This window comes from Pygocentrus nattereri, chromosome 19, assembly GCF_015220715.1.
Source record: "Pygocentrus nattereri isolate fPygNat1 chromosome 19, fPygNat1.pri, whole genome shotgun sequence".
In the NCBI taxonomy this organism is placed as follows: domain Eukaryota; kingdom Metazoa; phylum Chordata; class Actinopteri; order Characiformes; family Serrasalmidae; genus Pygocentrus; species Pygocentrus nattereri.
In genome coordinates this window covers 39,289,307-39,310,598 of record NC_051229.1, presented here as the reverse complement: position 1 = coordinate 39,310,598, position 21,292 = coordinate 39,289,307, and the positions used below count along the sequence as shown (strand labels likewise).

The following is a 21,292-nucleotide window of genomic DNA, read 5'->3' as shown; positions in this document are numbered from 1 at the left end:
GATTTTTAGGTTTGAAGAAAAAAAAAATTCTGGTTGAAAATGAGAGCAAGTCTTATTACTAATATTAATGCGGTTCAATCGCTGCCTTCTTGCACTGCTACAGCACTAAGGGCACTCAAACGCACACCGTCAACCTACATCACAGATAAACACATGTGATACCGTCTAACCTGTCATAGTACTCAGAGCCCTCCTCCAGGCCAGGCAGGACCCCCGTCAGCAGCCCCTGCAGACCCGGCTTCAGCGTTTTCCCCAGCGGGAGGTAGTAGGTCTCATACAGGCCCAGCAGGACGGGCTTTACGGACATGGCGGCATTGGACAGCAGAGGAAAGAGCCCAGAGCTAACGCAAACAGCCAGAGAGAGCAGGACAAATCAGCCACGTGCTCATCGAGCATGACATTCAAATAAACATCAATCATAATCATAACAGTAAGAAGGGCAATCAGAGCTATCTTCACATAAGGTCACTGCCTCTTCTGAGCAGCTGAACGTGTGAAAGGCTAAAGCCGGACTTTAATAAATGCCGCCAATGCGTTTTCTGCCATTACGATTCCGTTTATTGGCAATCGATAAATTAAATCTATCAGCATCTCACAAATTGGCTCGAGCCCACCTCATAAAAAAAGCACTAGGATTTGACGTCAAATGAGCTCTTAAAATAAACTCCTGCTCCCACAAACCCTTTTTTAATGATTTATTAATTAATTGTATCAACCAACAACACTTTATAATTCTACATAGAAATCAGTTTAATTTCATTTCTATTATAAAACACTGATTTATACAGTCACTGGGACTCAAAATGACATACTGCTGCTGCTGGAACAAAACCTGGCACTTCCGTTATTGATGACGAGTGTTGCTCTTCACATTGTGCGTCATTTTCATTATGAATGAATCATTTTGGAAAGATGGGATTTTGTTCCAACAGTAGCGATACAGGACACATCCACTTGCAGCTCACACTGCGCTGTATTAAAATATATATTCTTGTACACTGTTTTTCTTTTGACCTGTCCAGTGTGTATCCTGCCTTCCATCAGATGACCGCTAGGATAGGCTCCAGCTCCCCCCATGACCCAGAAGGAGAAGCAGCTTAGAAGATGTGTGTGTGTTTTTCTTTTGACCTGTCCAGGGTGTATCCTGCCTTCTGATATGTATGTATGTGTGTGTGTGTGTGTGTGTGTGTGTGTGTGTGTGTGTGTGTGTTTTTCTTTCACTCATATAATCACTCCGTTCAAGTCGACTCAAACAGACACCGTTTGCACGAACACAGCCCACTTACCTGTACAGGAACAGGTCTTTTGCCAGCCGCTTGGGACCAATGATCTTGAAGATGATCTCGTAGGTTTCCAAGGCCTTGCGATGGACCCCACTAGGCAGCGCTGGATGAAGGCACTGAGCCAAACGCTTGCCGATCGTGAGCTTCTTAGGCACAACCTGGTACTTGGCATTGTTTTGCAGTACCTATCGAGGACATGACATGTGAAACTCTACAGTACAGCACAACATATTCAAAACTCCTGAGAAGACACAGCAAGAATAAAACACTAAACAACACTAATCAACACTAATCACTGTACCTGCAGACCAGACTTAAATATCTCAACTACTACTGATTCTGAACAACACCGACGGCCCAAATAAACCTTTTCACAGAGCTTTTCCACTGGAAACCTCACGGTCATCCTGAAGAGACCACAGAGACTCATGATTATGGTTTAAGTTAGGTGATACTTTTTTAATCCCACAAACGGGAAAATTCCACCTCCACACTTAACCCATCCGTGAAGTGAAACACCACATACACACTAGTGAGCACACACACACACACTAGGGGGCAATACACACACACTAGGGGGCAATACACACACACTAGGGGGCTTTAAAGAGGCAAACATGTTATTTCATTCACCAAGTTAGTCATTTATGATGTTGTGTATTCAGTGCAGCATTCTTGCATTATTCTGTATTATTTTCATGTTTTGATGTTTAATGATTTTCATGTTTAAACCCCACGGCAATCAAATCCTGACTAATAGCCACTGGTCTAGAGGCCAATAAACACACACCTGGTGCCGGTCAGCATTACTGATACAGCACTAATCTCTACGGTCGTTCTTTGTTAATGGACCGATTCAGTGAAATTCCCCCCAGAGCACTTGTAGTGATTCCAAACACACTTCCACCTCCAAGACACAATCAGAAAAGGGGTTTTCCTAATATTAAAAACAGAAAATCCTGCTTTAGGGAGTAGGTTTTAACCCTCCACTGCACACATTATGAAGCAATTAATAATAAATAAAAATAAATAAATCTACTCACTCACATGAAATGGACCTGATTATTAAACTCAAAAACACTGGACAACATTAATGTCCATTTGGGGCTTGTTGTCATGAGGCAACATCGTGCTAAAATGGGAAGAAATGATATAAAGCCGTGTTCCCTGACGTGGTGACATCTGGCTAAATCCACCCCACTGCCCCACAGTGTTGCTTCTAGGCAACAAACATACTTCGGCAAATTCTCATTACAAAAAAAAAAAGTTTAAAAACTCTTCCCTTTATTATTAATTTATTATTATTATTATTAACCCTGTCCTTGTCATTAAATATTAGTGAGGAAAATGTAAAGTGAGGAAATAGAGGGTTAAAATCATAGTGACATTAGAGCGGATCTACCAATGATGACGGTTTTCATTTTAGTCAGAGTGACGGCGACATTTATCTGCAGTGAAACTGATTTATGAGACGGAAACAGAGCGAAGGACCTTGTTGAGTTTGCCAAGCGCCGAGATGAGATCAGCCCATTCGCTGGAGTACTCAAAGTTCTTCAGTGCTTTGTCTACAGCTGCCACGTAGTTCCTGTATTTAGAGTCACCGAGCAGCTCCACCTCCTCTGCGTTCATCCTCTCGTACTGTGGCACTAACAGCCGATTCCCTCAGAACACAAGCACATCACACCTGCAGGGGAGAGAATGAGCTGAAGGTTACACCGAGATACGGAAAGGACACATTCTGGCTGGTGATTTGTTGGCCAAATAAAAAGTGGGGAACCGCATAGAGAACCCCCAAACAGTGAACCTAGTAGATGTGCATGGCTTATGTTCCTCAACTGTGCACTAAAGCTGATACAGGCATCCAGGTGAACACACCGCTGGAATCTCCATGCAAAAGCGTTATAGAAAGAACGGGAGCTGCATTAAGAACACGAGCCTGAGGCGTCCAAGCCCACCGCCAGGCGTCAGGTCGAGGGGTATAACTGTGGTCACTGCTGTGATGGAGCTCCATCCAACATCTGTGTGATGGCATTTCTCAACCAGAACCTTTGGAATGAGCTGGAGTGACGCAGAACCAATCATCTAACATCATGACGTGACGATGGATGCCATCACAGCAATGTTCCACTGCCGGGGCGTTGGGTTGGGGTATGAATAAAAATAATACGTGGCCACGACTTAGTAAGGCGTGGGAATGAGATCATTAAGTTGTGTCCAAGATTTAGTAAAGCGTGGGAACAAGATCCTAATAGTAAGCCAGGGTATTGTTCCCACGCATTAGGATCTTGTTCCCATGCGTTAATAAGGTGTGGCCATGTGTTATGCTTTATGTATACAGGATGCCACCAGCGGGGCTCTATTGTACTGTATAAATAAAAATAACGCATGGCCATGACTTAGTTAGGCATGGGAATGAGATAATTAAGTCGTGGCCACGACTTAGTTGTGTCCCTTGCCTTACCAAGTTGTGGCCATGACTTAATCATCTTGTTTCAACACCTTACTAAATTGTGGCCACGCATTAGGATGCCATTCCCACGTGTTAACAAGTCGTGGCCACGGGTTAATTTTTATTTAGGCAGGCTCTATTGTACGGAGCCCCGCTGGTGACGTCCTTCATAAATAAAAATAATGTGTGTCCACGACTTAGCAAGGCGTGGGAACGAGATCATTAAGTTGAGGCAACGCATTAGGATGTGGTTCCCACGCGTTAATAAGGCGCGGCCACGCATTATTTTTATTTACGCATGACGTCACCAGCGGGGCTCGAATGAACGTTGATGATTTTAACGATTCCTTCAACAAAACGGGCCTCGGTACCGTCTCGCTGCGGCCTTCACGGCCGGGCAGCTCGCTACACGTCCAGCGGGGAGTCGATCGGTACAGAGCCGAAGCCCTCAGCTTCACCGCCGCTCTGGCTGGACAGCGTCAGCGCCACAGAGGCCCGGAGGGGTAGATTTACCGGCCGGGCAGAGGAAGATACTCACTGCAGTGGACGCAGGACGGAGGGCGCCAGGCTGGACGTCTGTGACCCGGTCCAGGATTTTCCTCTGAGGTTCGGCGTCGCTCAGCGGAAAACGCGGTGTCAGTCAGTTTCCCTCTAAACAAACGACACAGCTTTGAAACTGTGCGACCACCGTCCACGGGGTGGGCCGAACACCTGATCCCGCGGCCCGAAGCAGTCAGAACCTGATCAGTACCGTCGGATTTCAGACCCGCTCGCTGCTCCGCTCCCTGTTTACAGCGGTCGGGCAGGTGAGGGCACCCCCACCACTTCCCGGTCACGGCCCAGGATACCTTTCACAATAAAAGTCACCGGGCGTGTGAAATGTCCCGGGCTGTAACCGATTCATGTGATAACGCTCTGCGATGGAGCTTCTAGAAACACCCCGCGGTCGTTTGTTTGCTGTTTAATTTTATGATTAGTTTCTGAAACTGTAAAACGAAGCTCTTTCTGGATTTCCCCACAGACAATAACAGAACCGAAAACGAGAACTGACCCATTTCCCATTTCACAACACTGCCTTTAAATATAAATATAAATGAAATAATGCACAGATTTCCGGACCACAGCAGCGTCCGGTCTGCAGTTCAGCTGCTATTCTTTGTGGTCAGAGAAGAGAAAACAGCACAGACGGTCCAGCCTGGCGTCCCGGACTGAGGGCGACTGGTCATCGATGGAGCTTGGCTGCCATCGTGTGGTCAAAATTTGAACCTGCAGGTGGCAGAATAAGAGACACTTTCACTTGTGGAAATTTTGTGTAGCTGAGTGACTTATTGGATTAGTGTGTATGCGAGGCTGTGTTACAACATTTGGAACTAAAATTACAATAAATTTACAATAATTATTACGGCCAGGCCGCGTCACCAAGTACACCAGCTCCAAGTAAGAAGGGACGAAGGCTTCATCAAACCCAACGGCTCTTTTCAGAGCCACCCACGCTGTTGCCGTTTTATCTGTGAACGTAAGAGCGAACTATCTTTCGACGTGGGGAGAAAAACTAGTGTTCTGTCAAATCACAGCCTCAAAGCCCATCTGCCCGCCCAATTTCTAGGTTCTGCTGATGTTTAAGGGTGATCTAGACATCAGTGCGGTGCCTGGGAGCAGCAGTGCTTGGTAAATACTGAAATTGTCTTTGTATTGAAATAATATTCCTTAATAAAGTTTGTTATAAAAAAGGTAAATACTGAGCAGAAAGCTGGTGTCGCTCGCCTCTACAGTCAATGCCACAGATAATTAAATCTGAGTAAGAGGATCCTGAAGTTATGAGGTCAGTTACTCTCTGGACTGAAACAGCTGAACCGGAATTGCCCCGGAGTTCTTTCACTTGCTGTGACGCTGATATTCGGTGTGTTTGAACAGCGAACTTAGTGAAGTGGTTTCAAGCCCCTTTCAGGCAAAAAGACACGTTAAGCTCGAGAACGACAGCGTCTCATATTACTGAATGGGTCATGGGGGAAAGACTCTCCTAGTGGACCTGTGGGGGCTCTTAAAAGAGCCGTTGTGTTTCTCGTTGATCGAGTCGAGCGTTTAGCCTCCGAAGCCGTACAGGGTTCGTCCCTGACGCTTCAGGGCGTAAACCACGTCCATGGCGGTGACGGTCTTCCTCTTGGCGTGCTCGGTGTAGGTGACGGCGTCCCTGATCACGTTCTCCAGGAACACCTTGAGCACGCCGCGGGTCTCTTCATAGATCAGACCCGAGATACGCTTAACGCCGCCACGGCGAGCCAGACGGCGGATAGCCGGCTTAGTGATGCCCTGGATGTTATCGCGGAGCACTTTGCGGTGACGCTTAGCGCCTCCTTTACCGAGACCTTTACCGCCCTTGCTTTTTTTTTTTTTTTTTTTTTTTAAAGAAACTTTATTTTAACAAAAATATAACAGTTTACAATTAACAAACAAACATCATCATTAAATACAAAACATCAAACAGTTACAGACTTTATATTTTAAAAAGTCAGAAAGTCCCATTCCTTACCTTCTTGTTTTTTTGTATCAATAGTCCTTCTTCTTTTCAGTTCCCGTATAATGTGACTAAAAACAACATCACTGGACACAAAAGCTTGATCAATCGTCATTCTCGTTCTTGTTTTCCACAATTGACTTTTTACAATGCAAATGATGAGCCATAATAATTCCTTTTGTTGTTTTGGGAGAGAGTTTCCAAATAATCCATATGCTATTGTCTTCATATTCATTTGTATATTTATATTTAAGCTTTGTAATTTATTCCATGTTTCTTTAGATCTATAACAATCAAATAAAAAGTGTTCTAAAGTTTCTTCAGCGTCGCAGTTTGGCATGGGGCATTTTATAGTCTTTACATAGCAGCTCCACCTGACCACAGTTCTCACGGGTAGTCTCCTAACAGAGATTAGCCACGATACATCTCTCAGATTCCCTGATAGAAGTTTATTATTAATGTTATCGCATGCATCTTTATATTCATTTGGTTGTAAATCTTTGTAAATAATCATATTACCATAAATAGAGTTACATATTAGTTTATATATTTCTTTACTATGATCATTTATCCAGTTTATATTGAGATGTTTATATTTTGCAATAAAATCTGAATACAGTAATTTGAAATATGGGAAATTGGATCTGTGGCATCCTCTTTTTTCTTTCCAGTTTGTTAATTTTCCTACCCAGGCTGCTTGTCTGTGAATGCCCCCTGCAATAATTTTGCAGGCTGCAATTTTAGTTTTGATTGCTAGGTCTATTGCTCCTAAACCTCCGAGCTCAGTGCTTTTAAACAAAATATTTCTTTTGGTCACTTCTCTTGTGGTGTTCCATATAAAATTACAACAAATTTTATTTAGTTTTTTCGTCCATTTATCTGTAGGAGGAATTATAGAAGCTAAAAACATTATTTTAGATATTATATACGTTTTAGTGACATTTATTCGGGTTTGGTAGCTAAAATTATGATTTTTAAACTTACCTATTTCATCTTTTATTTCTTTTTCCTTTTGTTCCCAGTTAAAATCGACACATCCTTTATTATTCAAAAATATTCCTAAGACTTTCATATTTTCTTTTTCTAAAACATTAACTGGGAATTTTTTACTTTCATCTCCAATCCAGACACACTCTGATTTCTCTAGATTTAATTGTGCTCCAGACACTTGTTCATATTCTTTAAAATGATTTCTTATTATGTCAAGTTCGATTTGTGATTTAATAAATACAGTAACATCATCTGCGTACGCTATTATAATTATGTTTTTATCTCCAATATTAACTCCTTTTAATCTCGAGTCTTGTTTTATTTTTAGAATCAAAGGGTTAATGGCTAAGATGTAAAGAGCTGCACTAAGAGGACATCCCTGTTTCACTCCTCTACAGATTTTAAACTCGTCTGTCAAACTCCCATTGACATTAACTTGCACCTTGGAGTCGGAGTATAAACATTTGATCATATTAATAAAATTTAAAGGGAAACCATACATTTCCAGAACTGCCCATAAATATTCTCTCGACACATAATCAAAAGCTTTTCTTTGATCCAGAGCTACAACATAAAAGGACTGTTTGTTTTTATCACACACAAGTTCTCTTAAAGTGCTCAAATTGTCCCACATCCGTCTTCCTTTAACGGAGCACGTCTGTTCTTCTGTGATGACGTCATCCAGAACCTCATGTAGTCTGTTCATAATGATTTTAGCAAAGATTTTATAGTCCAAGTTCATCAAAGTCAGATGCCTCCAGTTATTAATGTCCCTTTTATCCCCTTTTTTATACAGCAGTGAGAGCACACCTTCATAAAAACTGTTGTACATAAAACCCTGTTCAACTCCCTCATTATACACCCGTGTTAATAAATTGCTCAAATCACACATATTTTTACTATAAAATTCTGCTGGAAGGCCGTCTTTACCTGGGCATTTCTTAAGATTTAATTGTTTTATTGCTTCAGTGACTTCTTTTTCTAAAATTTTATCACCTAAGTATTCCAAATTATTATTATTAAATTGAAAGTTTAAGAATTTGTTCATCGTATTTTTGTCTATTTTAATTTCTTTATACATTCCTTCACACAAGGTTCTGATCACATTTCTCATCTCTTTTGGATCAGCTATAACGTCACCATTAGTATTAAATATTTCCTGGATGTAAGAATTTTCTTTTCTTGATTTGTACAAAGACATAATTTTTTCATTGTTCTGGATTTCTTCAGAATTAGCTCCAGCTAAAACCTGAATATTATTATATATATTTTTATTCATTAAATCAATATTTTCTTTAAAATGTGCCAATTCGTTATTTTCAGATTCAGTTCTTATCTTTTTGCATTTTAAATCAATATATTGTCTTATCATAGAATCATATCTTTTATTATTGTCTGAATTAATTTTCCGAGATTTTACTTTTAAGAATTCTTTAATTTGTATTTTAAAGATTTCCCATAATTCTCTATTATTTCGGGCGAAAATTCCAAGAGATTTTATTCTATTAATTTCAGATTTTAACTCTAATAATACATAGTTATAATTTAATATATTTATATTTAATTTCCAATAATTATTTTTAATTTCACCCTTCAGATTAAGTTTACATATTACAGTCAAATGATCAGAATTTAGTAGCATTTTAGTTTCATATGAGCACACTTCAATTTCAGTGTTTATGTAAATTCTGTCGATACGACTGTTACATGTAGAACTAAACCTTGTAAAATCTATTTTATTAGGGTAAAGAATTCGAAAAGTATCATTAAAATTTTGTTCGTGCATCATGGATTTTAGAAAGACGCCTTCCCGGCGTATTTCACACGGTTTATTAGTAAGTCTATCGTTCTGGTCTGTAACTGTATTAAAATCTCCACATACAATAACACAAAAACCTACACATAACAGCACTTTAAGTTCTTTAAAAAGCTGCATTTTCCTCACTCTATCTTGAGCTGTATATATATTAATAATTCTAATTTTTTTATTTTTATAAAAACAGTCCACATAAATCAATCTTCCTGGGATTAATTCCCTATAATTTGTAACTTTAAACAGTTTGTTATAAAATAAAACACCTAAACCATCAGCCTTACAGTCTCCAATAGAGAAAAAAGAGTCCCCTCTATTCCATCTATTCTTAACATCCTCTATGTCTCTGTGTGTTGATAACCTTGTTTCTTGTATACACAACACCTCTAATTTTTCATGACTTAATATATTCAATTTACTTTCTCTATTAATCTTCGATTGTATTCCTCTGACATTACAGGTAGCGATGTTAAGGAGGACAGAGGTCATACAGATTTAAAGTCATCTCTCTCTTTTTCCATTTCTGTCATTTTCATATCTGTGCTCATTCTCTCATCTTTTTTATCGCGCTTGTTCCCGAGGACAAGGCCTTTTTCTTCCTTTTCATTTTAGCAGGCTGTTGTATTGGGGGATTGTCTACTGGATCAATGTTATTGTGGGTAGTTTGAATACCTTCACCTGCAACCGTCCGCGGTGGAGTGGAGGTGACCTGGGTCACTGCAGATACCGGTTGTATTGCCGTAGCTGCTTCCGTTCCACCTGTTCTCTCAGACCGAGGATCAGGCAGGGCTAAGAAATCTTCTTCCGTGATATCAGACTCTGGGCTGGAGCCAGTGCTGCTGCTGCTGCTGCTGCTGGCGGTGGTATCACTGCTAGATGTGGAAGTGGTCTCCTCCTCCTCCTGCTCATTGTTCAGGTGGGCTTGATCCTCAGCATATCTAATGATCATACTTTGCTGTTTTCCAAGGTTTTGTGCTGAGACGACTTCTGCTGCACCGCTCTCGGTTTGGATGTCAGTGGGCTCTACGTTGGGCTGCTGTACGCTGTTTGGGTACTTCACATTTCGTGCTTTATTGCTGTAGGACTCCGGGCACTTGAAGTAGGAGTGGCCTTTTTGGTTGCACAAGCTGCACAATTCTGTATTCATGCACTCCTTTCCTTTGTGTCCCAACTCCCCGCACTTCCAGCACTTGACAGCTTGACATTCCTTCACCTGATGTTCCAAAGAGCCACACACATAGCAGCGCTGTACTTGTCCCTGGTAGGTAATCCTGCCGTTATAAGGACCCATACTGATAGAGTTTGGAATCTGCATCAGGTTCCCATCGGTGGCTTTCCTGAGCTTAACCTTATAACGGCGAACCCCATACCAGATGCCGAATTGATCTACTGGTTTATGTACTGGCTGCAAAATCTCACAAAAGCGGAGCAGATATTGTTCTATATCTGCATCTGCAACGCGCCCAGTCCAGAACTTTACAAACACAAAGCGCACATCTTGTGGAGCGGAGGAGTCTATCTCCCAACCTTTCCAGAAGCCATTTTCAGCTGAAGCACTGAAGATTTGACAAAATCGCTGAAGACCACGTTCCTGAAGAAAAATCAGTTCAAAATCTTTCTGACTGGGTAAGGCAATAAAAGAATAAATGTCAGCAGCAGTTATCCATTGGCTTTGTAGTAGCTGAGCTCCAACTTCAGACCGATTTGGAGCTTCACCTTCGCCCACAAACCTTAGCTTGACCCAGTGCCTCCCCACCAAAGGTGGAGAGGCGCCTTGGGGGCACATGCGTAATTTCTTTTTTAAGTTGTTAAATTACTCGAGATACTTCAAATTGAGCAAGAGGACAAACGAAAACAAACTTCCGGGCCACAAAATACTGGACTGAGTAATTGGTGTTTCAACTGTTCAACAAAAGAGACCTTTACCGCCCTTGCCTCCCTTTCCTCTTCCGGACATTTTCGCTGATTTTCCTCCAAGTCGAAACTCAAAGTTTGAATTGTCCAGGATGTTTGTCACTGATGGACCTCCTAATATAATCAGTGATTAATCTTTATCTTCCAAAGGATTTTATGTGTTTTATCTCTCTCTCTCACTGAGACGAGCGCGCGCGAAGGGGTGAGGAGAAGCAGAGGGCTAGGAGAGGAAATGTGGGCGGGTCCTAAACTTTGGCGACTCTAATATGATTGGTTGTTGACCGCCATCGCGTTGTAGCCAATAGAAACACGGCAGCTGTGCCCATATGAAGGACGATGGGCGACCGCTGGCCTTTATTTCAGCTTCGTTCAGTGAACTGAGTGTAAGTAGAAAATGAGTGGACGAGGAAAGACCGGCGGTAAAGCTCGGGCCAAGGCCAAGACTCGCTCATCCCGCGCCGGGCTGCAGTTCCCCGTGGGCCGTGTGCACAGGCTTCTGCGCAAAGGTAACTATGCCGAGCGCGTCGGTGCCGGTGCCCCCGTCTATTTGGCCGCAGTGCTGGAGTATCTGACCGCTGAGATCCTGGAGTTGGCTGGCAACGCCGCTCGCGACAACAAGAAGACCCGTATCATCCCTCGCCATTTGCAGTTGGCCGTTCGTAACGACGAGGAGCTCAACAAACTGCTCGGAGGAGTGACCATCGCTCAGGGTGGCGTGCTGCCCAATATCCAGGCTGTACTGCTGCCCAAGAAGACCGAGAAAGCGGTCAAGACCAAGTAAACTTGGCGTTCTTCTAAACTGTAAATAACCAAAGGCTCTTTTAAGAGCCGCCCACCTTCACAACAAAAGTGCAGTGTTTCTGAGTTCCTGAATGGAAATAATGAAATAAAAGGCTCGTGGGCATCAACTCGCCTCACGACTGCTCACTGAATATAGTTTAGAAGCTGCTCGAGCTCGAGGAATAAACGCACATGAGCATCTGTTAAAACCAGGCGAGTCTGCTGGGTTTTTAATCAGTGCTGCAGGTTCTAATGTAAATAATACTGTAGAAATGCTGATGAATGTGGATTTTGTATCTGAATGTGTTTGTATTGAAATAATATTCCTTAATAAAGTTTGTTATAAAAAGTGAAACAGCAGGCGTGTAATAATGAATGAACCCCAAATCTGAGTCACGTTACACGGCCGGGAAACAAAGAAAGAGTCCAGGCGCCGCCAAAGCGCCGAGGTTTGGTCTTGTGATTTGAAAATATGGCGCGGCTTAAGACGCCCAATAAGGTTTAGCCAACGTGAAAGGAGGCGGGCGCACTCGAGACGCCCAGCATCGTTTAGCCAATGGGAGGCGGACACATTCAAGTCGCCCAATGAGCGGCGAGCAGCTCGAACGCATAAAAGGGCCGCGGCCGGCATCTCGCTTCATTGTTCTTCTTCACTAAGGAGTAGAGTTTGGTATCATGGCAAGAACCAAGCAGACCGCGCGTAAGTCCACCGGTGGCAAAGCCCCGAGGAAGCAGCTGGCTACCAAGGCTGCTCGTAAGAGCGCTCCGGCTACCGGCGGGGTGAAGAAGCCTCACCGTTACAGGCCCGGCACCGTGGCCCTGCGGGAGATCCGCCGCTACCAGAAGTCCACAGAGCTGCTGATCCGCAAGCTGCCCTTCCAGCGCCTGGTGCGGGAGATCGCTCAGGACTTCAAGACCGATCTCCGCTTCCAGAGCTCTGCCGTCATGGCCCTGCAGGAGGCCAGCGAGGCGTACTTGGTGGGTCTGTTCGAGGACACGAATCTGTGCGCCATCCACGCCAAGAGAGTCACCATCATGCCCAAAGACATCCAGCTGGCTCGCCGGATCCGCGGAGAGCGCGCTTAAATGAACGGGAGCGCTCCTAGATTTTCCCCCCCCAAACACCCTAAAGGCTCTTTTAAGAGCCCCTTAATTCTTTCAACCCGAAAGAGCTTCCAGTAGTAACTCCATGTAACTTCGGGGTTCTTTGTTCTGACTTATTTTTATGAGGAGAGATGAGTTCTGTCTTTGAGCGGTGCTTGTGTAGTTTGTTATAGTAAGGCCAAAAAAAGTGTGTATATAATATAATACACACACACAGAGCTTGCCCATGATTGTACAGCCATATAACATTAGGGCTTGGTAAATATTGAGCAGAAAGCTATTGATTACCATTAATACCACTTAATTATTTTTGTGAGATTCGTTTCGCATCTGCGTTTTTTTTTTTTGTTTTAGGCATAATTTGATTCCTGTTGTCCTTCACACTGTGCAAATTTCATGAAGAATGGACCAAAATTTGTGGTTCCACTGACTTACATTTGTTCTGACACCAGCAATATATTAGCATCTAGTAAAAACTCCATGTCACCATTTTTTAGTTATTATATAGCGCTTGACTATGATTGTACGACAATGTGACACCAGCTTTCTGCCCTAGGATTACCAAAGAACACGGCTCCTGGACATCGCGCTGTAACATCAAGTTTATTCTTAAAACTCAACAGAACTTCCAGATAAAATGGAAAAAAGGCTCCTTGGGAAACAGCGTGGGTGGCTCTGAAAAGAGCCGTTGGGTTTGATGAAGCCTTCGTCGCTTCTTACTTGGAGCTGGTGTACTTGGTGACGGCCTTGGTGCCCTCGGACACGGCGTGCTTGGCCAGCTCGCCGGGAAGAAGCAGGCGCACGGCGGTCTGGATCTCCCTGGACGTGATGGTGGAGCGTTTGTTGTAATGAGCCAGACGGGACGACTCCCCGGCGATGCGCTCGAAGATGTCGTTGACGAACGAGTTCATGATGCCCATCGCCTTGGACGAAATGCCGGTGTCGGGGTGGACCTGCTTCAGCACCTTGTACACGTAGATGGCGTAGCTCTCCTTCCTGGTCTTTCTGCGCTTCTTTCCTCCCTTGCCGGCCGTCTTGGTCACGGCTTTCTTCGATCCCTTCTTCGGGGCGGACTTGGCGGGTTCAGGCATGATTATCTTCTCTTCGAGTGAGACGGAAGAATGAGGAGGAGCGCGCGGCACCGGCTTATCTAGACCCCAATATTCAAACCATAGCTCCGCCCTTCTCAATGCAGACAAGCAATCAAATGTCGAGGCCTCCTCCTCCTCCTCCTCCTCCTCCTCTTAGCTAAAGACTTTTCCTTTGTTCTGCTTCCCGCGCATTCTTATCTACTGTGTTTCATGTATAATAACACAAAGTTTGGGTAATTTCTTCATTCCACACCTCACAGGTACTGACACCGTGCAAGGTTTAAAGTGCGACGGTGTGTGTTTGGCTCGCCGGGTCGATCCCCAGAGCCGACAGCACACGACCGAAGTGTATTGTAGGACTAATAAGAGTCACTTAATCGTGTGATTCTCATTTTATTTAATACTGCAATGTGTGTCGTTTATTCTGCACTATTAGTTCCTGTAAACAAGTTCATTGCACGCGGAACACTCAGTGAAAATTAATAAGACATAAAAATCATTAACGAGTTAAAACGGAAAAGCGGTCATTACTGTCAAATAGGGGGGAAAGACTCTCCTAGTGGACCTGTGGGGGCTCTTAAAAGAGCCGTTGTGTTTCTCGTTGATCGAGTCGAGCGTTTAGCCTCCGAAGCCGTACAGGGTTCGTCCCTGACGCTTCAGCGCGTAAACCACGTCCATGGCGGTGACGGTCTTCCTCTTGGCGTGCTCGGTGTAGGTGACGGCGTCCCTGATCACGTTCTCCAGGAACACCTTGAGCACGCCGCGGGTCTCTTCATAGATCAGACCCGAGATACGCTTAACGCCGCCACGGCGAGCCAGACGGCGGATAGCCGGCTTGGTGATGCCCTGGATGTTATCGCGGAGCACTTTGCGGTGACGCTTAGCGCCTCCTTTACCGAGACCTTTACCGCCTTTTCCTCGTCCAGACATTCTGCGTTGGGTTTCTGGTGATAGTCACAACAAAACCGATGAGAAACGGGCCGCTGAACGCGTCTTCTATACTCCTCTACAGGACCTAGTTGAAACCAAGGAACAGGAGGCGGAGCCAAGCGCAATAGAAAAAAGAGCCACGCCACGAAATTCACTGAAATCACAGACTGATTTCTTTTTTTTAATGTACTGATATTTTAAATGTCATTTTCAAAAAATAAGTCATTCTGATTAAATTAAGTAAGTAAATAAGTCATTTAAAAAATAAAACAGTATTAGTAGCTAATCTGCCACTAATAAAATCCAAGCTGTTCCTAAAGTCATTGTCTAAAGCTAATTGAAAAAGCTAAATAAAATGCAGAAAAGCAATGCTGGATACGTTACATGAGACAGGGGTAAACAAAACTAACATTTTGCAGTTTCCGTTTAAAATAAAGAGTGAAGGATATAAGGCACTAAACATAAACACAAGCGTTTCTGTACAGTTTAGTGTTTTATCTGTCCGATCACACCTGATTCAACTAGTGCATGTTGACGGGAACAAGTGAGTCAGAGCTGTGAAAACACTAAACTGTCCAGCACTCTGTTCTTCCAGGACTGAAAAAACTGGCTTTTTTACGGTTGTTTAACTTCACAAACAGGTCTTAGAGCAGAAACGTCCGTCTTCTGCCTAAATGTTTTCTCCACAGTGTCTGTACCAGGACAGCTGAGGGACTGAGGAGGCTCTGTCTGTCCTTCATTCCAGTTGGTTCGGGGTCCCAAAGCCAGTTTATTGGACTTCAGCAGCTCAGAGAGTCGACTCTGTCCAAGCCCCACCCACAAAGGCCCAGAGACACGCCTCCTCCTGAGCTCAAACTCCACCTCTTTCTGGTCCAGGTGAGACTCAATGCGCAGAATATTATTTCTATTATCTTTCTTGCAGTAATCCACAGCGTTCTCCCAGCTCATAAAGTCATCACTGACATGGATGAGTGCTGACAGAAAACAAAGCAAAGATGTTTTACAGCTTTAGAGATTCAGCTTTACTTTAAATATGTTTTATTCACGCTGAGGGAATTAAAGTCACTGCAGTAGCAAAGAACAGTCTGAACAGCACTATATGATATATATATATATATATATATATATATATATATATATATATATATATATATGTGTTCTCACAGGCCACTTTATTAGGTTCAGTTGCTTGTTAACACAAATAGGTCTGAGTATTTCAGAAACTGCTGATCTGCTGGGATTTTCACACACAACCATCTCTAGGGTTCACAGAGAACGGTCCGAAAAAGAGGAAATATCCAGCGAGCGGTCAGTTGTGTGGAAGAAAATGCCTTGTTGATGTGAGAGGTCAGAGGAGAATGGGCAGACTGGTTCCAGATGATAGAAAGACAACAGGAACTCAAATAACCAACCAGAATCTCTGAGGAACGTTTCCAACACCTTGTTGAAAGTCTGACATGAAGAATTAAGGCAGTTCTGAAGGCAAAAGGGGGTCCTAATAAAGTGGCCTACGTGTGTGTGTGTGTGTGTGTGTGTGTGTGTGTGTGTGTGTGTATATATATATATATATCACTGTATTTTATGGTCTTGTTTGTCTTTGCTTTATAACATATTTTTAGTTGACTAAAGAGAGAATTTTAAAGGACATATTCAGGGTTTTATGTTCATAGTGTATTTAAGTGTTTGTCATGTGGTTTGTTAGTTTTGAAAGAAAAGAGACTTAAGCTTAATAATTAATTGCAATATTTAATCCTAAAGTCATCATGAAGTGCAGCTCCATCATAGAATAACAAAAGTACTTTTGATCTCTTTGATTTTGAATCTGTTTAGTGACCCTCTCTCGTTTCTGATGCACCAAATGGAGATGTTTTTGCTGTCTTTACTTGTTTTTATCATGTCATTTATTCATTTCAACTGATTCTGGTAGCCCAATAATATGAGTTTAAATCATTATTTGTGGATATTAACAGAGCTGACAGAGACAGAGCAGATAATCATGACTATTCGAACATTCTGTGGTCTAACTCTTTGATTACTGCTTTTACTGACAATAAACACAGCTGAGAGATTTCATATGTTCATGAATTATTGACTTACTGCTGTAGCACAGAGTAGAATAAGAATAACTGCACGGCTTTGGTTCCCATTTCCCGTCTTTCATTCGCACACAGTCTCCCGTTGACCAAGGCTGATAAATCTCCCAGTTTCTGTAGGCAGAGCGTCCTCCATCAGTCCACTCCCATTCATCGCGCAGCAGGCCGATCCAGAAGGACATGCTGCTGTTCGGCCCTTCTGTCCTCACTGCTTCATTCTGGTTCTGATCTCTGATGCTGACCAGATCAGTGTAGCTCGTCCTGCAGTACCTCTGAGCTTCAAACCAGCTCAAAGAGTCAAAGATGAAATAATACTTGAGGGTGGGGTCAGTATCTGAGGAGAGAAAACAACCTCTTATTGAGTTTGTAATTCAGAGCATCCTGTGATATTTTGGGGGGAAAAGAAAGAACAACTGGGTTCTTTATTTAGGAATAATGTTGACTGCAAAGAGACACAACATCTGAGGTCTGTTTTAGCCCCAAATACTCTACACATTCCCTCATAAATAAACTAGTGAATTAAGTACAGAAATACTTTGCATGACTAACTAAACAAATAAATAAATAAATAAATAAATGGCTCAAGGAAGTGACACAGTGATGGTATTCATGCGACAGATTAGTGCACTCCTAAAAACCGTATTTCTGCAATGAGCTTCACATCGAACTCACTGTTAACTGATCTGACGACTTTCCTTCCTTTAGTTTAAAACTATATAGTTAATAGTCATTAATTACCTCGCTTATAACACATGAAATTTCTTTTCTCAGTGCACTGAAGATTTTCCCATGAACCATCAGCCTTCATAGCAGCACAGCAGGACCCTGACCCACAGACCCCTGTCAGATTGCTGAATGTAAAATCATCTCCATTAGACCATTTATCACTGATGGACTGACTGCGGTTCAGACCAATCCAAGCAGTTACAGTAGGGTCATTAATGAGATTAATCAGGTTAGTCAGTGCAGAGTTGTCTTCATCACTGTACACAGTGACCAGGTCAGTGTACTTTGCTCTGCAAGCTGCTTGAGCCTCAGACTGAGTCAAACTCTTCTCAATGATGTGGAAAGTTCTGAGACGACTCTGATCTGCAGGAGGAAAAACTAGAAACAAGTTCTGTAGTTAATGGAGCAGAACAGAAATAACAGGTACTTTTAAACCATGTAATTGTATGTAGTCTTGTTCTATGGTGACAGCAGAATTGCTCAGTACCAACAAAGATGCGATTACCTGAGTGCATATGTGTAGCTAAAAATGCATATTTAGAAAAAAAGAAAGAAAAAAAAAACACAGGAAAGTTTTTTTTTTGCTATTAGTCCCCAAGTTATTTGAATTTGAGACCCTTGCTATACATATTCATACAATATCTGTTTGTTGCTAGCTGAGGACGTAATCCTTTTCATGGCTAAACTAACCAGATCAGAATATTTTTATTTTTTATATTATATATTATATAATATTTATACTTAGTGATAAAAAAGATAATAAAATTATAATAGTTAAATCTGTTTAAGATGGTGAGTCTGAATAAATTTAAGGGGTGGGGGGGGCAGAGAATAACCTCAACATCATTTGCTTCCAAAATTTACAATGTAAACTCAGACTAAGACTCTAATATAACAGATATTAAATTATACAGTGTAATGGAAGTTTGCATTTGTGGCAGATAAAACCTGTTCAAATATAACGTTGGAGCTGAGCTCTGTCTACTGTTCACAGCTCTCGCTGCCATTCGTACTGATACAAGCTGTGGTTCGGTCCACCCCGGCTGCTTTTACAACATTCCCTCCAAATTTGAATGATCGTCATATCGTGGCGTCACTGTGCCGGTGTGTGCATTGCTTATTTGCATACAGTGAGTCCACACAGCTGTCTGCCTGTTTTCCTTACTTTAATGTTGCACCATGAAAACAGTAAAGTGTTTGCAGCTTAGTGGTGTTTAGTGTTGAATGTGTCTTTATTGGAATGTCAGCCTTTGTGTTTACCCCCCGCTGCCTTTCTCATTTCAGCTCTGTGCATTAAACATGGCTTTGCCAATAAAGATCAATTACAGTGCTTCAATAGTGCTTTCTGGTCAACACCACAACAAAATGACTTTACATGCTTATAAATGTGTGAACTCGTCACCACACCTGCCTGTGGGTTTCACCTGAACATGGACCAGTGGCTAGAATTTGTTAATGGCATTTACTAGAGGAGGAGCAGCTGCACCAGAACCGTATTCATGTTGTTTCATGGCTCAGAATCTTTGTAGTAAACTTGCCAGGCTGTAAAAGCTTCTCCTGTTTCTTCAGGTTAATAAAGTTTAAGGATAATGCGTAGACATTCATGATATTTAGAGCCAATGAGTTCATAAAGCTTTTTAATCATTAGTAGATATTTACCTGATAAAAGGAGGAGGAAGACAGGTAAGGTTACCATGGTAACATCAAACGCTCCCACCAGTGCGGAGTTGTTGCCCCATATGTTCAAAATACAGCATCTGCTGAAGAAGAACAACATGGCACCAGTTTATCTATACAAATCAACTGTATTCAACTGATCAGTTTACCACGATGTCAACTATATAAATAAAATAAAAATAAAAAAATAAAAATAAATAAATAAAATGTATTATTATTATTATTATTATTATTATTATTATAACTGATCGGTTGAATAGAGATGTACGTAAAGATAAAGGTTCACACAAGCAGTCTTACCTGATGGAGCTCTAGCTGTTGAATGAGTTGGAAATGTTCAAACCACAAGGATCAAAGTGATCCTGTGATGTCACAGCAGTGGGAGAAATGTGGGCTGGACCTGATAAATCATTAACAAATGTGTCAAAGTGACCAATTAGAATCAGTCAAAACTGCCCAATAAGAAAAACATCTCATGGCAAAACCATGACTAGAAACAACGAAGAAGTAAATGAATAAACAAATGAATTCATACTCAGAAATATTTAATGTACTTTAATTACATTCAATGTACTTAAAAGACACAGCAAGTCCTTCCATGTAACAGCTAAGTAGCTTCGTAGAATGAACTCAGTGATCTCAGTGAAGTGAATGCAAATTAAATGGACTGCCTCTATTTATAAGCTTGATTTAACTTTTTTAAATGTTTAAATAAAGTAAAAAAGCAATGCAAGTGAGTGAGTTAAATTACAGCTGTGTGATTTTGTTGTTATTGTCAAGCCAGTTTAGAAACACTTTCAGCAGCTGGACACACAGTAACTCTCTCATGCAGCCAGTGGAGAACAAAAGAACAAAAGGAGATGCAGATACACAAGAGAAGCTCGACTGGGGGCCAAACCGGAATAAAGAGAGTAAACAAAATCTTGTCAAATATCCAATAGCAAACTCACGGTCACTCTGCCTTTGTGACCTTTATCGTTTATTGTGGCCTATATTTATTGATGCAGGTATCACATCATCAGGTGTGGCCCCTGCCTTTTTGGCACCCTTGGCAAAACGACTAATTAAAAATATTTGGTGCCCCCATTTGACCCTCTGCCCTCTAAAAGTCCTCTCCGTAAATTCGCACCTCTCACTTCACACTGTCTCTGCTGTGCACCTCCCAGATAACGACCTGAAGCCGAGTTTGTGCAGATCAGTTGTACCTAGAAGTGAAAAAGTATCATCTTCTTTGCTTTTCCTGAATTCCAGGCTGTTGTTGTTGAAGACAAAGCTGGAGGCTTTGGAACCAACTTACTTTTTCATGTTTAGAAGCCTGAAGATTTTCCACGGCTTATTTTGTGGGCATCACCGGAACGGAGAAACCTCACGTATGCAGAACATATTTTTCTGCCCAAATGTGAAATATGAACCTTCCGCTTACAGCAGAAACTGTCCCACACAAACCTGCACATCTGGTCTTTTGATGATTGGAAATTAACGTTATGTTAGTAACACCACAATCTCTGGACTATGAGACAGGATGGTTAACGATGACTTGTGCTGGCACTGTGTAACAACACACACTGTTGATGACGAAGGGTGAAAACCAGTAAACAGCACTGTGTAATGAGTGACTGGCAGGAACGCAGAAACACCAACAACTTCGGTTCATGTTAAGATCCACTGCTGTGCATCATGTCCATCACCATTAGAGTGATACTGAAACAAACAGGCATGAAACAATGAAGTAATCCGACATTGTTACAATACTTAAATAATATTTTCAAAGATTTATATTTAGCTTGAAAATTGTTTAAGTGGAATATTTTTTTCCCAATTACATTTTAAAAAAAACAATAATAAATCAATTCTAAATCAATTCTCTTGCTAATCAGTTTCTACAAAACGTGCAAAACATTCAGTCGAACATTAAACGAGTCACGAA

The 21,292-nt window shown here is 42.0% G+C and overlaps 5 protein-coding genes across 8 annotated transcripts in view; 1 reads left to right on the top strand and 4 right to left on the bottom strand.

Moving 5' to 3' along the window:
- Positions 1–4,819, bottom strand: part of dop1a (DOP1 leucine zipper like protein A) — a 55,401-nt gene extending 50,582 nt beyond the window's left edge. For 3 of the 4 annotated variants that reach the window (XM_017725295.2, XM_017725297.2, XM_017725296.2), the window contains exons 1-4: positions 4,271–4,819; positions 2,775–2,967; positions 1,287–1,468; positions 171–341 (exon numbers count right to left, since the gene is read on the bottom strand). In XM_017725295.2, coding sequence (XP_017580784.1) covers positions 171–341; positions 1,287–1,468; positions 2,775–2,912 — 491 coding nt within the window. In that variant the 5' untranslated portion in view covers positions 2,913–2,967; positions 4,271–4,819. Of the gene's footprint in view, positions 1–170; positions 342–1,286; positions 1,469–2,774; positions 2,968–4,270 lie in introns of those variants that run through there. The other variant, XM_037530887.1, reaches the window with a different exon arrangement.
- Positions 4,820–11,234: 6,415 nt separating this feature from the next.
- LOC119261579 (histone H2A-like) lies at positions 11,235–11,758 on the top strand. Its single transcript, XM_037530882.1, has one exon. It carries the CDS (start codon positions 11,359–11,361, stop codon positions 11,743–11,745), a length of 387 nt encoding a protein of 128 aa, XP_037386779.1. The 5' UTR covers positions 11,235–11,358; the 3' UTR covers positions 11,746–11,758.
- A 1,758-nt stretch (positions 11,759–13,516) lies between these two features.
- LOC108415978 (histone H2B-like) lies at positions 13,517–13,967 on the bottom strand. Its single transcript, XM_017689038.2, has one exon. It carries the CDS (start codon positions 13,937–13,939, stop codon positions 13,565–13,567), a length of 375 nt encoding a protein of 124 aa, XP_017544527.2. The 5' UTR covers positions 13,940–13,967; the 3' UTR covers positions 13,517–13,564.
- Positions 13,968–14,509: 542 nt separating this feature from the next.
- On the bottom strand, positions 14,510–14,891 carry LOC119261580 (histone H4). The gene has a single exon (XM_037530883.1). It carries the CDS (start codon positions 14,867–14,869, stop codon positions 14,558–14,560), a length of 312 nt encoding a protein of 103 aa, XP_037386780.1. The 5' UTR covers positions 14,870–14,891; the 3' UTR covers positions 14,510–14,557.
- Positions 14,892–15,100: 209 nt separating this feature from the next.
- Positions 15,101–19,708, bottom strand: LOC108415980 (secretory phospholipase A2 receptor-like). Its single transcript, XM_017689039.2, has 5 exons — positions 19,666–19,708; positions 19,348–19,448; positions 17,701–18,066; positions 16,967–17,296; positions 15,101–15,843 (listed from the first exon to the last, which is right to left on the bottom strand). The coding sequence occupies exons 2-5, from the start codon at positions 19,382–19,384 to the stop codon at positions 15,485–15,487; spliced, it is 1,092 nt and encodes a 363-aa protein (XP_017544528.1). The 5' UTR covers positions 19,385–19,448; positions 19,666–19,708; the 3' UTR covers positions 15,101–15,484.
- Between the last annotated feature and the right edge of the window lie 1,584 nt (positions 19,709–21,292).

Bases quoted from the DNA above. Each gene is read 5' to 3' on its own strand.
- LOC119261579 (XM_037530882.1), top strand. From the start codon at position 11,359: ATGAGTGGACGAGGAAAGACCGGCGGTAAAGCTCGGGCCAAGGCCAAG.
- LOC108415978 (XM_017689038.2), bottom strand. From the start codon at position 13,939: ATGCCTGAACCCGCCAAGTCCGCCCCGAAGAAGGGATCGAAGAAAGCC.
- LOC119261580 (XM_037530883.1), bottom strand. From the start codon at position 14,869: ATGTCTGGACGAGGAAAAGGCGGTAAAGGTCTCGGTAAAGGAGGCGCT.
- LOC108415980 (XM_017689039.2), bottom strand. From the start codon at position 19,384: ATGGTAACCTTACCTGTCTTCCTCCTCCTTTTATCAG. The intron at 18,067-19,347 runs GTAAATATCTAC...ACTTGTTTCTAG, and splicing joins CTTCCTCCTCCTTTTATCAG to TTTTTCCTCCTGCAGATCAG. The intron at 15,844-16,966 runs GTAAGTCAATAA...GTTTTCTGTCAG, and splicing joins TTCTACTCTGTGCTACAGCA to CACTCATCCATGTCAGTGAT.